Genomic DNA, 15786 nt, shown 5'->3' on the forward strand with positions numbered 1-15786 from the left:
CCTGCTCCTGGAGCTGTTGTAAGGCAATGCAATGCAAACTCTTGTTCTGTTTTCAAAGACGTGACGATGAGTGTCCGTTAACTGTGTGGTGAGACCGTCCTTCTCCAGCCCCTGGGCAGCTGGACGCTGGAGGTCTTCAGTCAGGGGTTAAAGGTCAGTTCAGTCCCTGAGACCCCAGTCCTTCAGGGGCTCTGGAGGTCTTCAGTCAGGGGTTAAAGGTCAGTTCAGTCTCTGAGACCCCAGTCCTTCAGGGGCTCTGGGGTCTTCAGTCAGGGGTTAAAGGTCAGTTCAGTCCCTGAGACCCCAGTCCTTCAGGGGCTCTGGAGGTCTTCAGTCAGGGGTTAAAGGTCAGTTCAGTCTCTGAGACCCCAGTCCTTCAGGGCCTCTTGGGGTCTTCAGTCAGGGGTTAAAGGTCAGTTTGGTCTCTGAGACCCCAGTCCTTCAGGGGCTCTGGGGGGTCTTCAGTCAGGGGTTAAAGGTCAGTTCAGTCTCTGAGACCCCAGTCCTTCAGGGGCTCTGGGGGGTCTTCAGTCAGGGGTTAAAGGTCAGTTCAGTCTCTGAGACCCCAGCCCTACAGGGGCTCTGGGGGTCTTCAGTCAGGGGTTGAAGGTCACAGTGAATCTGGACTCATGAGGACCTCTGAGGTAGAAGATGGTCTCGGTGAGAGGGGCTGGAGAGGGGTGAATTGTCTCACTAGACGTCTGAGTCTCAGTGTTTTGTGAAAGTTCTGTTTGAGTCTTGTCCCAGTGGGCAGAGGTTTGTAATGATGGGGTGAAGCGGTGTCCTGTAGCGCTGGAACCTGTTCGCTGCCCTCTGGCGCCCCCGGCTCCCAGACGCTGATCGAAAACTCGCGTGGCTCCCCGACGGCTGGAGAGTCCGACTCGAGGGCGCCACTCGGCACCCCACAGCAGGGGCCCCGAGTTTCCAGCGGGCACCAGAGGGGGCTCCCCTTCCCGTCGGTCACTCCCAGGGCGGCCGGATGCGAACGGATTCTCCTGTCCTCGGTCCGCCCTCGGCCGGACCCCCCCGGGGAGGGGAAACGGACCGGTCCGCTTGTCGGCAGGATGGGGGACTTCACGGAGGGCCAGAGGGCACCGTCCGCTGAGCCTCCTGCCCCCTCCCCCGGAAACAGCGCAGGAGCCTGTCTCTCCCCCCAGGACACAGGCGAGGGCCACAGCCGGGGCCCCGGGTTCACTTCCCGGCCAGCGCGAGAGGCTGGGGGGGGGAGGCGGGAGTGGAGCACTGAGGGAGCCCAGGCCAGGAGAGATCCCGGAACGCCGGCAGCCCGGTGGACAGGAAACTGATCCCCGGCTGTTCCCGAGGGTGGGGGTGGGCGCAGTGGGGTCAGGCGCTTCCCTGGGGGGGTCTGAGCGTCTTGCAAGGTTGACGATGGAACTTTCCGGTTAAAAAAACAGTGTGCTTTATAACATGAAAAATAAAGGATGGCGCTGTAACAGCCCGAGCGTGGTGTGGTGCTCTGGGGGGGGTCTTCCTCAGCTCCCTGCGGGGGGGGGGGCTGTGTGGCTGGGGGTCTTCCTCAGCTCCCTGCAGTGGGCTGTGTGGCTGGGGGTCTTCCTCAGCTCCCTGCAGTGGGGTGGTGGGCAGGGGGGGGCTGTGTGGCTGGGGGGTCTTCCTCAGCTCCCTGCAGTGGGGTGGTGGGCAGGGGGGGGCTGTGTGGCTGGGGGTCTTCCTCAGCTCCCTGCAGTGGGGTGGTGGGCAGGGGGGGGGGGACTGTGTGGCTGGGGGTCTTCCTCAGCTCCCTGCAGTGGGGTGGTGGGCAGGGGGGGGGGGACTGTGTGGCTGGGGGTCTTCCTCAGCTCCCTGCAGTGGGGGTGGACCAGTCCGTGACAGTAAAGAGACCAAGCAGGTGCACGATGCTGCAAGCCAGGACTGTGAAACTCGGGGTACTGTCCAGTTCTGAAGGGTTTGTGTAGCACCCCCCCCTCCTCCCCCACTCAATCATGCATACTTTCTCACACAGCCACTCAAGACCACATCACCCACTCACACCCACACCCACAGACCGTGCAGGGGTCCGGCCCCTGAGGACCGCAGAGCAGGCCCCCTTTTCCCCGGGGGGTAATACACCTCTCTGGATGTTTTCAGACCCGGCGGAGGAGGAGTTGCTCTCCGCCACCATTTCACTGTGGTAATCGGGTTGATCTCTGGACTTCTTGATCGGCATGAAACAGGCCTGCGTGATCTCGGGGGGGGGGGGGGCAGATGACCAGCGCAGCTGTCTGCAGTCTGCGCAGCTGCAGTACAGGACGCCCAGCTGCTGGGTCCTAACAGTGCCCTCTGGTGGTGGAATTCGACGCTTTTCCCCTGAACAGCCTCTGTAAGGCGACCGAGGAGTCCACAGTCACGCGGTGCTTGTCACAGACACCGGTGGACTAGTTTAAGCTAAAGCTGCTGTGTGCGCCGATGGGGTCTGTCTACTCCGGCACCTGACACCCCACTGCGGGGCTCCCTGAAAACACACTTGTGGGGTCACATGGGACAGACTTTGCAGGAGAGAAAAACTGTACTCAAGTAACAAGTATTTAACAAACTGAGCACAGGCCCAGTGGACTCAACGGTGTACCTGTCAAGGTAAGAGTTTTATTGTCAAGCATTACACTTTGCTGGAACGGACTGTGAAGCTGTCTTTGATACAATGATCAGTCTGTCGGAATGGAGCGGGTGAGTGCATTTAAAACCATCCTGTGCATGCATGTTTCTCGGTACTTGGACGAAACTATCTTGACATTTTAGATGTTGCACAGCTCCACCCGTGTCTCGCACCCCTGCCCCCCTCCCGCCCTCCCTCCAGTGAGCTGACCCCGCAAGCCGCGCAGTCTGGGCCTGTCGGTACGTTCAGCCCAGCTCCTCACCCCCCCTCCCCGCGTGAGGAAAGAGGTACGACTGCCAGCCACAGGACTTTATTGCAGGACTTGAACATAAGAAGGTCTGGAGCCAAAGACAGGTGATCGGGGGGGTCGATTCCGAACCGCACTCCCGCCGGGACAGCGCGCGTGTCCCGTTCTCGCGTCTCCCCGGACCTACTCCCTCTCTTCCCGGGCCCAGGACAGCAGCGGTATCCGGGCTGCGCTCCGCTCGCTCATCCAAACCAAAACCCCAATGTCTATCGCAGTCGAGACGAAAAACAAAACGTACTAGAATTTAAATAATCATATATAAAATAAAATAAGTTAAAACCCCACAGTGAACCCCAGCCGAGGGGAGACGGTCCTTTCGGCCGTGGAGATCACCCCACGGAGCCGGTGCGTTCGGCCTGGGCCGGGACAGGCTTCTCCGAGCTCTTCAGCTCCTTCTGCAGGAATCTCTTCTTGTACTCTTGAAAGACGGCGTCGGCGGCGGTCCTGGTGCCGGGTGCGAGCAGGGGCGTGGGCTCTGCCGGGGGCCAGATGCCTGCGGGGGCTCTGCCGTCGGAGCCCTGGGACCAGGCACCTGCGGAGGAGAGAGAGGTCAGACGGGTCGGCACACGGCGGTCACTGCCCAGGGGGGCTGGTACCCGCTGACCTGGCCAATGAGACCAGTGAAATCACCCCACTCCCCCCTCCGGGGACGAGCAAAATCACCCCCACTCCCCCTCTGGGGACGAGCAAAATCACCCCCCTGTACCCCTGCGGGGACGAGCACAATCACCCCCCTCCCCCCCTGCGGGGACGAGCACAATCACCCCACTCCCCCCTCCGGGGACCACAGAAATCACCCCCCTGTACCCCTGCGGGGAAGAGCACACTCGCCCCACCCCCCCCTCCGGGGATGACAGAAATCACCCCCCTGTACCCCTGCGGGGACGAGCACACTCGCCCCACCCCCCCCTCCGGGGATGACAGAAATCACCCCCTGTACCCCTGCGGGGACGAGCACAATCGCCCCACCCCCCCTCCGGGGATGACAGAAATCACCCCCCTGTACCCCTGCGGGGACGAGCACAATCACCCCACTCCCCCCTCCGGGGACGACAGAAATCACCCCCCTGTACCCCTGCGGGGACGAGCACAATCACCCCACTCCCCCCTCCGGGGACGACAGAAATCACCCCCCTGTACCCCTGCGGGGACGAGCACAATCACCCCACTCCCCCCTCCGGGGATGACAGAAATCACCCCCCTGTACCCCTGCGGGGACGAGCACAATCACCCCACTCCCCCTCCGGGGACGACAGAAATCACCCCCCTGTACCCCTGCGGGGACGAGCGTAACTCCTCTGCGATCAGGCCAGCGCAGGGCTGAAGCCGAAGCCACTGCAGCCCGTGACCAGGCAGCGGCTCGCTCGCCACGGTCTCACTCTCACCTCGCGCTTTCCACGGCCTCGTCCGCAGAGCCCCGGCGCGCTCCCCCGCCGCCCTCAGAACCGGGCCACCTGTGGGAAACGCCAGGAAACCATCAGCTCCACCTGTCCCGGCTGAGCCCGGCCGGGTGTCTGTGCAGGTTCCGAACCCCCCACTCACGCCTCCGGCGGGAGACTCACCCTCGTTGGGGGCGGGCCCCCTCTCGGCCTCCCGCGCGGCGCCGGGCAGGTCGCCGGCGCCCGGCCACAGCTTGAACTGGAGCAGGCCGCCGCCCCGCGGCTCCGCGGCCAGGGCCGGGTTCCCCCGCTCGAACATGCTCCGCGCCGGGGCGCCCTGCGGGCCGGGGGTCGGCCGGCGCCCCCCAGGCGGGAGCTGCGGCGCCGGCCCGCCGGACTCCCGTCTCCTCGGCGCCCCTCCGCTCCGGCTGTCCGAGGGGCCTCCCGCGAGCCGGCGGGCGTCCCCGGCTCCATCCCGCTGCCCAGCGGGTCCGCTCCAGCTCCCCGCTCTCTCCAGGCTCAGGAGTCCCGGGGGCGTCTTTCCTGTCGGTCCCCCGCGTCCTGCCCCGCTCTCCCAGGCGCGCTGGGCTTTGGGGGACCCTGTGCCCCCCACCCTGTCCTGCCTACGGATCTCCTCCAGCCCTTCGGAACCGCGCGGCACCCCTAGACGCCGGTCCCTTTCCGGCACCATGTGCTCCTCTGGCGCCGGTGCCTTTCTGGCCCGGTTCAGCTCCTCAGCGCAAGCGTGGAGTTCTGGCCCTGGAGGGGCGCCCTGCTTTCGGGAAAGATCCACGTTCAAACGAGCAAATCCCGGGAGCCGATTGGCAGTTGTGGAAGAAATGGAGCCACAGATAACCGGACTCGCCGGCCCGGTCCTCCTCCTCCTCTTCCTCCTCCTCCTTTCCGACACGTCCAGGTCCGTATCGGGAAGTGCTTTTTTGCGGGATGAACGCCCCCCCTCTTCCCAGGCCTGTTCTGGCACGGGAGCCGGGCAGGGGAGGCGAGGATGCAGTCCAGGGAACTCCGATCGCGGGTCTCCATCGTCGATGTCCCTTTTCCGTTTTGCGCTTCCCGGTTCAAATCCGATCCCACCTCTGAATCCCCCGGCAGAGGCCGTCCCTGCGGCCGCAGGTGGGTCATCCCCGATCCTGCGCTCCCGTTCCTCCGCTGCAGGCGGGATCCTGCGAGGAAGCCCTCTCTTCCCGCCGGGTTCAGATCCTTTGCCGAAGGCCTGATCCCCGTCCCCTGAGAAGCCCGGGCTCTTCCCGAACAGAGGCGGTCGCGGAGGCACGTTTCTGGGGATGCCTGGACGCGCTCTCCGATCCTCCCGGCCTGGTCCTGAAGAAAGGGCCGCGGATTCAGGAGTCCTCTCGGGAAGAGCGCACCGAGGAGGCGGCGGCGGCACAGGGGAAGCTCTCGGCTCGTGCGGCCGGGCGGTGGCGCTCCCGCCTCCGGTTCCGACGGGCCAGTCCTCCCGCGCTGCGTCCGCCTCCGTCACGGCCCCCAGCGTCTGCGTTCTCCGTTCGGGAAAGCGCCCGGCCCGTTCCTCGGGCTCCCCGCCGGCCCTCGTGGAGGAGGGGCACCGGCAGCCCGGACTCAGGGGGGAGCCGGTGTGGACCTCAATCAGGCGGAAGAGACAGCAGGAGTCCTCCGGGCCCTCCCCCTGCCCAGCCGATCCCGATCCCCCAGCTGCCGAAATCCATCTCAGGCTTTCCCTCCTGCCCCCGTCTCCCAGCAGCTCACAGAAGAACGCGTCGGCCTCGCGGGGCTCTGAGCCCCCGGCGTCCAGGCCGAGGGGGTCCCCGGGGGAGGCGCACCCTGGCGGGGCGACAGCGTCCTCTTCCTGCTCGCCTGTCACGCGGGCAGAGGCTCCTGAGCTCCGCCTCCCGCGGTCGCGCCCTGTGGCACCAGCCTCGCGCTGCTCCTTCGCGGGGATCTGGCACGCGAGGGGCGGGGGCTCCCCGCCCAGACGCATGCCCCCGGACGGGCGCCCCGCCGCAGCACCCCAGCTCCGCGTCACCCTCTCGAAACCCCCCGACCTCACTTCCGAAAAGATGACGGTGTGCTGGTCCACGGCGACGCCGGCGCTCCAGAAGCGCAGGACGGCGTCGATCCGGCCCCCGAGTTCGCCGGCGTCCGGGAGCTCGGCGTCCCCGCGCCCCCAGAACGGGCTGTTCGTCCCCTCCGCGCCCGAGTCCGAGTCCGCGAGGAGCGCGCAGTCGTCGAAAAGGGAAATCAGGTTCCGGATCTTCGCGAGGGTCCACTCGTTCACGGGCAGTGTGGACAAACTGGACGGGCCCAGGTCTGAGCCGGTACCACAGGGCCGGTCCTCTTCAAGCCTCTTCCCTCGCGGGTCAGAACTGACGCCGGCCAGCACTCCCACGCGGCGACGATCAGGCGGGTCCGGACCTGCGGGGATGTCTTCCGGACGCGGGTCGCCCTCTGGAGGCGGGGGCTTCTCCGAGCAGCGGCCCGGTGGGATGGATTCTGGAAAGGTTCTCAGACCCCAGGGCGATTCCCCGGGGTCCTGGTGCAATCCCGGCATCGCACGGAGACGCTCCGGCCCTTCCACGTCCTCCGCCCCGGCGGCCGGGCCCTGCGCGAGCTCTCCGCCTGAGGCCGGGGGTTCATCCCCTTTCCCAGGCGGAGCCTCCGCACCTTTCCCCTCCTCCTGCAGGGACCACACGCTCCGGATCCGGAAGGGGAGACCGCTGTCGGCGTTCAGGAACCCGCCCTCGTCCGCGCCGGCCGCGGGTGGCTGGGTGATCGGAGGCACGATGGCGATCTGCGGCTCGCTGGCTCTCTGCGAGGAAGAGCCCGGGACTGACTTCTCCTCTGGACTGCGGCGGAGCTCCTGGTGCTGCACTTGGGCCCCCCCGCGCACGCCTCGGTCTCCCCAGAGCTCACTGAGGCGCCGATCCAGCACCGCCGAGTCCCCACGGCGCCCCTGGGACTCCGACAGGAAGGCGTGCAGCGCCTGCGCCACCTCCCTCGTCAGCCGGCGCTCCAGGGCCAGGGCCTCCTCCGCGCCCGGCCCGCCGGGACCGCCGCAAGGGGAAACGGGTTTCCCGCCGCCGCCGCCGCCGCCCGCTGCCCTTCCCGAAGGGGAGCCGCTCCGCCGCCCCGGAGGCCCGCGCTGCCCGGGAAGCGAGCGCCCCACCGCCGCCGAGGAAGAGGAGGAGGGAGGCACCGCAGTGTGAACGCCGGAAACTGAAACTGCACCCGGGAGCCCGGCCACTTCGGGGAGCGTCTTCGCCCGGACGCAAGGGGGTTGCTCCCACGCTCGGGGGCGGGCAGGGGGGGCGGGAGGAGGAGGAGGGGGGGGCCACTTCGTGCCCGGCGTGGGAGCAGATGGCCTAGAGGCCAGGAACGCGACGGGCCCGCCCCCCGCCACGCCCCCGAAGAGTCCCGCCCCGGGGGTCGCCCCCTGTCCGGGCCGGCCAGCAGGGTGCCCCAGGCAGCTGGATGTCGAAGCCGCCGGAGGGTCTCCCTGCGGAACAGCCCCCGGGACGCCCCAGGAGGTCCCGGACTCGGGGGACGGAGACTCGGAACAGCGGCTCTCCTGCTGTCTCCCGCCCGCTGGCCAACTCGCCCCCGCGGGCTGGCCCCCCGCACGGCACATCGGGGGCCTCAGGGAAAGCCTCTGCCTGGCGGAGGGGCCGGGCGGCCCTGTCCTGACGCTGCTCGCTTCCCGGGAGGAGGAGGGATCCGGGCGGCAGGGCTGAGCGATCCACGCTGCGGCTCGGTCCGGGTCCGGCGCGCTCCGGGCCGAGCCACACTGCCGCGGCGTAGTGACCCCGGGGGGGGCCGGCCGGGGGCCAGCTGGACCGGGCACAGCGGGGCTCCCCGGGGTCACGGGGTCAGCGCCGCGCCGCTGTCCGCCTGGGGACCCCGCGATCTGTGCCCTCTTCTGGAGGACCTGCTCCCTGAGGGACCTCCTGGTCCCCGCCTTCGCCCGGACGCCCCGGCCGAAGGGGCTGAACCTCAGGGACGCGGAAGAGGGGGCGCCCCGCGCGGCCTGGGGGGGGCGCCCGCTGCGGCACGTCAGGGGGCTGCATCGCGCGTCGCTCCCGCGGCCGCAGGAGGAGGAGGAGGAGGGGAGAGGCGCGGGATCTGGGAGGGAAGCACAGGGTGATAAAGGTCATTAATAAAAAGGGGGTCCAGTCCAGTACGGGACGCTCCGATCCCTCCTCGAGACGCAGCGCGAGACCCCCCCGCGGACACCCTCACCCCATCGGAGGCCAGATCCTGGAGCGAGCCCCCTCATCCGCCACAAACCGCAGCCGCAGGGAGAGCGCAGGCAAGGCGTCTCGGGGGTCTCGGGGGCCGATGTGTTTTTAGCAGCTGTCCGACTCTCCGAGCTCGAGAGCGCCTCCCGTGTCCTGCGCCCTCGGCCCACAGACCTGCGCTCAAGAGCAACCGGGCTCCATGCGAGAGGGAAACAGTTTTAAAGCCCCCCCCCCGCGGTCAGAGACGCGCCCCACCCAGAGGAAGTCTCTCGCTCGTCTATCTCGGCGCGCTGGCGCGGCTCCGAATGGTGAACGGAGGATCAGACCCGGACGCCTCTTGCACACTGTCGCCAGGCGGCCACACAGACAGAAGACGAGGTTTCACAGGCTAGACAGGTCAGTTCCTTCTGTGAACATCGGGATTGTAAACCACATCACAGCACAGATCACACAGCAATATCTCACACACTGGGACACCCACACACAAACACAACATAAACTGGAATGCTACAGAACCCTAAACAGACAATACACACTAGCCAAATATTTGACCAAGATAAATAACAACAAACAGAAACAGACCCTGACGAAGTACAGGCTCAGTGACCACAGCCTGGACACACACACTGGACACAGGCAGACCTGACTGTCCAGAGAGGACAGGTTCAGTGACCACAGCCTGGCCAGAGAAACTGGACACAGGTAGGCCTGGCTGTCCAGAGAGGACAGGCTGTGCTCCCACTGCCAGCGGGGAGAAACAGAGACAGAGGTGCACTTCCTACTACACTGTGACAGATACTCTGGGATTAGAGAAACATTCTTCCCCACATTTACACAGATAATCCCAGAATTCCCACACCTACCAGAATCACAACAGCTCCCAATCGCACTGGGAGAGGAAACTCAATAGAGCTGCAGCCCAGGGTGACCCCGTCTCTCTATAATAATAAATAATAATGAACCTACTGGAACTTCTCTAATAATAATAATAATAATAATAATATCACAACCCAAAGAGCATGGAGCCTGTCTCTCAGTAATGTTCTAGGTGTTGTATGATGTATGCTAGTGGCCAGTGGTGAGTTTGTATCGGAAATGTCTGTAGATGTTGTCGGTCATCAGTGGTGCCGGAAAAGCTTGATGAATTGTGTCCCGATTCCCGCCGCTCGCCGCTCGCCTCACTCACAAACGCGGCGCGCACAGGAACGCTTCGTCCGAGGGATAACGAGCAATTAGCGAGTCTGTCCACGCCCCGAGTGGGCATTCCGCGAGACGACAGAGCTCAGCCACGCCGCCACGACCCAGCCTGTACCCCTTACGGGTCAGGACCACCGCCTGCGTTCAGCCCAAGTGCCGGAGCGGTGATGATCCAACCCCAGATCAGGGTTTCCACTCGTGCCTTTCTGAGCCGCGCTGCGCAACTCTCCCCCCTCGGAGGCGAGCTCCCCACCCCCCCACAGTCGTTTCTCTTCAAAGACGAACCGACCCCCCTGCTCCACAGAAAAGAAATCCCCACACCCAGCGACTGGAACACAAAGCAGTCCTGCGGGACGAGCCGCGCTCTTAAAGCTACCCCCTGTTCCCAGCCGCGGCTCCGAGCCCCACGCGTGTCCCGAAATCACTCAATTAACCGCCCTGATTACGAGACCGAAATTAACAGCTGGGTCTTCCAGACACGGACTCCTGTTCAAGCAGCCGTTAAGGCTGCAGTGTTGTGTAGTTACAATTCATCAGCTGTAACTAGATAGTCACACACACATAGGAACACAAATACAAACACACACACAATGGAACAATAAACACCTTCACGCACAAACACTGATCAACTGACGGGCTCACACACACCCACAGACTCTCTCAGGGGAATACACAAACTGGCAAACACAGGAGCACACAAACACACACACTCTCACAGACTCAGGGGAATACACAAACCGACACACACACACACACTCTCACAGACACTAACTCACCTTCACACATGACAGCAGGCAGGAAGCTGGGGTCCCCTCGGGCGGCCGGGTCTGACCCGGGCGGCTGCCCGAGAACACAGCACAACACGCCCGAACCGCGGGCCCGTTCCCTCTGCTGCCGGGACACCGGACCCGAACCCGAACCCGAACCCGAACCCGAGTCCTCGGGTCTGCAGCCCAGCCGGGCTCCTGACCGGGGTCCACCTCCCTGTCCGCCGAGCCGGACCCGTCTCACAGCGCCTCTCACACAGGGGCTGCTGCTTCCGAGAGACCCCTGACCTCCCGCGGCACGTCCAGCGGCGTCCGTCTGACCGGACAGTCTCTCTCGCAGCCTCTCCTGGCGCTGATCGCTGGGCTCGGCGCTCGACCCCGCGTCCTGGGGGAGACTCGACGAGTGGAACGCGGAGCGCTGCACCCGGCTGAGCCTCGGAGCTTCAAGGACCAGCGCCTCCCATGGGCGCGGACACTGCATTCAGAAGACAGCGCCTTGTCGCTGAGAGAAAGAGCTGCCACCCCGCCCGCTCACACGCCGGCCGTGTCCCGGTACCTGGGGGACAGACTGCTGAGCGTCTCCGGGAGATTTTCAACCGTGTGACAACTGACTGACATTCGGTTATATTATAAGGAAAATTCATCTTTATAATAGAATTCCTTTTTATACTATAACAATTATATTATAATTTACAGTATTAGTATAACAGAGAGCTCAGGCTGTCTTCTGTACATGACATCAAGCACACGTCATTCATAAAACATTATTAAAGTTTCTGCTCTCTGTCAGCTATCTCTTCCCACTGAGTCAGAAGCCTCACCTCTTGAAAAACACAGCTCCTACAAAACCCCTCCTCCTGCAGCTCTGGGCTGGTCCAGGAAGTCACACACAGAGATCAGTTTCGTTTCTGTTGAAACAGCTCTGTGTGCAGGTTTGAGAGGTTGGAACTTCACTACAAAATGGCGCAAGCTGGAGATCTACTGGATCGGGACCAGTTCAGCTGCTCCGTGTGTCTGGATGCTCTGAAGGATCCAGTGACTCTTCCCTGTGGACACAGTTACTGTATGGGCTGTATTAAGAGCTGCTGGGATCAGGATGATCAGATTGGAATCTACAGCTGCCCCCAGTGTAGACAGACCTTCACCCCAAGGCCTGTTCTGGGCAGAAACATCATGCTGGCTGAAGTGGTGGAGAAACTGAAGGAGACAGGGCTCAGTGGTCCTCCTCCTGCTCCCAGTCCTGCTGGCCCTGGAGATGTGCTGTGTGATGTCTGCACTGGGAGACAGGTGAGAGCTGTGAAGTCCTGTCTGGTGTGTCTGGCCTCTTACTGTCAGACTCACCTCCAGCCTCACTGTGAAGCTGCTCCACTGAAGAGACACCAGCTGGTCGAGGCCACAGGACAGCTGCAGGACAAGATCTGCTCCACTCATGACAAACCCCTGGAGGTCTACTGCCGTACTGATCAGAAGTGTATCTGCGTGTTGTGCACGATGGATGAGCACAGAGGCCATGATACTGTCTCAGCTGCAGCAGGAAGGACTGAGAAACAGGTGAGGACTCCGAGTCTGTAATCAAGCTCTCTAGAACATGGTGTAATCTGCGTGATCTTCACACTGTATGTTCTGTTTCTGTAGTGAAAGATCTGCTCATGTGTTCAGCTGTGATCCACACTGGTTGTGTCTCTGAAGTGTCTGTGGCTCAACATCTCCTCCGGTTTCCCTCTTTACTGTCCACATGTAGCACTGATGACCCTGTTCAGCCACTCAACACACCCAGCACCTGTGGAACAGACTGCCCCCTTGTGCACTAACTGCACTATAACTGTAGCACTTCACCAGGTTTATTAAACACAAGACTCACGCTGGGCACTGCTGGGTCAGATCTGACACAGGACATGTTTCCTTTTCTCCTCTACAATTATCTGAATTTCCCTGGAAGCAGACAGGATGTGAGACGTGGTCGGACACATTTCTCTCCATCAATAGTAGATCTGAGATATTAAGTATTTTATTGAAATAAATGAAAAGGACAGTTTAAGATATCAACACTGATCTGAGTGCGGGATGAGTTCACAGTAGAAATGTCCTGAGTGTCCGTGTTCCTCCACAGGAGCAGCTGGGGGCGACACAGACACAAACCCAGCAGAGACTCGAGGAGAGAGAGAAGGAGCTGCAGGAGCTGAGACAGGCTGTGGACTCACTCAGAGTGGGTATTGACCAGAGGAGTGGACACACTGACACACATTCCCACAGCTGGACACTGGACACACCAGTACCCTGAGGAAACACCACACACAGTAGAATGTAGCTTGAGTGTTGTCCTGTGTGATAATCCACTGTGTGTCTCCTCACTCAGCGCTCTGCACAGACTGCAGTACAGGACACTGACAGGATCTTCACTGAGCTGATCCGCTCCATTGAGAGAACACGCTCTGAGCTCACACAGCTGATCAGAGCTCAAGAGAGGGCTGCAGTGAGTCAGGCTGAAGGACTCCTGGAGCGACTGGAGCAGGAGATCGCTGAGCTGAGGAGGAGAGACGCTGAGCTGAGCCAGCTCTCACACATAGAGGATCACATCCATTTCCTCCAGGTAACAGCACTGCTCTGGGACTCTCTGCAGTCCAGAAGGGAGTCTCTCACACACAGCTCTCCAATGGAGCTGCTCCTGGCTTCTCCCCAGGAATGTGTGCTGGAGCCGAGTGTGTTTGACTGGAAACTCCTCTCTCTCTTCCCTGCTGCAGAATTTCCAGTCTGTCTGTGTCCCTCCTGGAGCTGGAGACTCACCCAGCATCACTGTCAGACCCCACTTCTCTCCTGAGGCTGTGAGGAGAGCTGTCTCTGGACTGAAAGAGCGACTGGAGGACGTCTGCAGGGAGGAGTCAGTCAGGATCTCCAGGACAGGTTAGTGGAGAAACACAGTGTGATGTCTTATGAATGTCTTGTTTTTCCTTAAATTGATTTGCCAGTCAATCACTTGTGAATGGAACAGATCCTTTTTGGGGGCTGAGTATTTAATTTACTTTGTCTTCTCTACCTACGATAGAATCAGTGAGGTGTTTTTACCCACTCTCTTACAATAAAAATAATAATAATTAATAATATAATAATAATAATACTCCCTTAAACCACTAGCAATATGTAGCCCACTAGCAATATGTAGCCCCACTTGGATATTGGGCTACAGTCCTGTTACAATAGGGGCTACAGCTGTAGAACAGTCCTGTTACACAGGTATTATATATATTTATATTAGGAACAAGTAACAGGTTTATTCCAGGCTGAAAAGAGAAGAGAGAAAACACAACATTTCATCTGTGAAGCCTTCTTCAGGTGTGAGCAGCATGGAATAAACCTTTTTCTTGTTCCTTTGCAGTCTATGCATGCTGACGCAGCTACCCACCTGAACTATATTTATATTATATATCTCTCTGTGTCCCCAGTGAGTGACGTCTACAGTCTGCAGACTCCAGAGCCCAGGACCAGAGCAGAGCTTTTACACTGTGAGTCTGTTTTCACTCCAGATGCCCACTGAGAGATACCTGGAGCTCAAACACACACACACACACCTGGAGCTGACTGTCCTCTTCTCTCCAATTAGAAACCCCAGTGTGTATCTTACTGGGCTGTGGGGGCGGGACTCTAGTGGAGATCTGCTCAGGGATTGGTCTGTTCTGCCTGTCTGTCCTCTGACTGTCCTCTTCTCTCCAATCAGATGCCTGTCAGCTCACACTGGACCCCAACACAGCGCACAGACAGCTCTGTCTGTCTGAGGGGAACAGGAGGGTGACCTGGAGCAGGGAGCCCCAGCAGTACCCCGATCACCCCGAGAGATTTGATTCAGAATTCCAGGTGCTGTGCAGAGAGGGGCTGTCTGGGACTTGCTGTTACTGGGAGGTGGAGTGGAGAGGGGTTGATGTTGATATAGGGGTCACATATAAAGGACTCAGCAGGAGAGGGGAGGGTGTTGACTGTCATCTTGGACGCAACGACCAGTCCTGGAGTCTGTGCTGCTCTGGTTCCAGTTGCTCTTTCTGGCACAACAATGAAGAAACTGCAGTAGCTGCCCCTCCCTCCTCCAGGATAGGGGTGTATGTGGACCACAGGGCTGGAACTCTGTCCTTCTACAGCGTCTCTGGAGACACAGCGACCCTCCTGCACAGAGTCCAGGCCTCCTTCACGGAGCCCCTCTATCCCGGGGTTGGGTTTGGTCTGCGATTTTGGTTTGTTTTCAACTTTGTTGTCCCCAGTGTGTCTCTGTGTGAGCTGGAGTAGAAAGAGGAGAGGAAGCAGCAGGTAACTGAGCACCTGTCTCTCACACTGAGGAGCAGTTTCTCCATTGACCAGTGTTTCATGATCTGCTGGAACTGATACTATAAACCAGAGCTTTAATTATAATTGTTCTCCAAAATAAAATAAAAAAACGTTTGTATTTCATTTCTATATTTCTATTAGATTCATTATTTTTTAAATTTACATTGTATTAATATTCCTCAGTAGTTGAGGTCTGTGCAGGATATTTGAAGAAATGGACTGTTTGCTGTTTCAGTGTTTAGTGTGAGTCAGTGTGTCTCTGTCTGAGTCAGTGTGTCTCTGTCTGAGTCAGTGTGTCTTTGAGTGAGTCAGTGTGTCTCTGTGTGACTCAGTGTTACTCTGTGTGAGTCAATGTGTCTCTGTGGGTCAGTGTGTCAGTGTGTCTCTGTGTGAATCAGTGTGTCTCTGTGTGAATCAGTGTTTCTCTGTGACTCAGTGTGTGTCTCTCTGTGTGAGTCAGTGTCTCTCTCTGTGTGAGTCAATGTGTCTCTGTGGGTCAGTGTGTCTCTCTGTGTCAGTGTGTCTCTGTGTGAATCAGTGTTTCTCTGTGAGTCAGTGTGTGTCTCTCTGTGTGAGTCAGCGTCTCTCTCTGTGTGAGTCAGTGTGTCTCTCTGTGTCAGTGTCTCTGTGTGAATCAGTGTTTCTCTGTGAGTCAGTGTGTGTCTCTCTGTGTGAGTCAATGTGTCTCTGTGGGTCAGTGTGTCTGTGTGAGTCAGTGTGTCTCTGTGGGTCAGTGTGTCTCTGTGGGTCAGTGTGTCTGTGTGAGTCAGTGTGTCTCTCTGTGTCAATGTCTCTGTGTGAATCAGTGTTTCTCTGTGAGTGAGTCAGTGTGTCTGTGTCTGAACACCAATTAATCTCTTTACTCTCAGCTGAAGGTGAATCAGGAGAGACTTAATGTACTAAAACAAATTAACTTCTCATCATTACTGACAAGAAGGTACGTTAGTGCTGCGGTAACACAGGAGCGGCAGCAAATTAATAAGAG

The 15786-nt window shown here is 60.1% G+C and overlaps 2 protein-coding genes across 2 annotated transcripts; one reads left to right on the plus strand and one right to left on the minus strand.

The window, feature by feature from the left end:
- Window positions 1–2906: 2906 nt before the first annotated feature.
- LOC148828961 (uncharacterized) lies at window positions 2907–11320 on the minus strand. The gene is made up of 5 exons (XM_088924354.1): window positions 11312–11320; window positions 10500–10965; window positions 4481–8410; window positions 4304–4372; window positions 2907–3450 (listed from the first exon to the last, which is right to left on the minus strand). Exons 2-5 carry the CDS (start codon window positions 10507–10509, stop codon window positions 3248–3250), a joined length of 4212 nt encoding a protein of 1403 aa, XP_088780480.1. The 5' UTR covers window positions 10510–10965; window positions 11312–11320; the 3' UTR covers window positions 2907–3247.
- Window positions 11321–11414: 94 nt separating this feature from the next.
- LOC148828962 (E3 ubiquitin-protein ligase TRIM16-like) lies at window positions 11415–14917 on the plus strand. The gene is made up of 6 exons (XM_088923064.1): window positions 11415–12041; window positions 12601–12696; window positions 12847–13080; window positions 13232–13391; window positions 13931–13990; window positions 14203–14917. The coding sequence occupies exons 1-6, from the start codon at window positions 11451–11453 to the stop codon at window positions 14760–14762; spliced, it is 1701 nt and encodes a 566-aa protein (XP_088779190.1). The 5' UTR covers window positions 11415–11450; the 3' UTR covers window positions 14763–14917.
- The last annotated feature ends 869 nt before the right edge of the window (window positions 14918–15786 follow it).

Source organism: Atractosteus spatula, chromosome 8, assembly GCF_055471065.1.
Source record: "Atractosteus spatula isolate fAtrSpa1 chromosome 8, fAtrSpa1.hap1, whole genome shotgun sequence".
NCBI lineage: Eukaryota > Metazoa > Chordata > Actinopteri > Semionotiformes > Lepisosteidae > Atractosteus > Atractosteus spatula.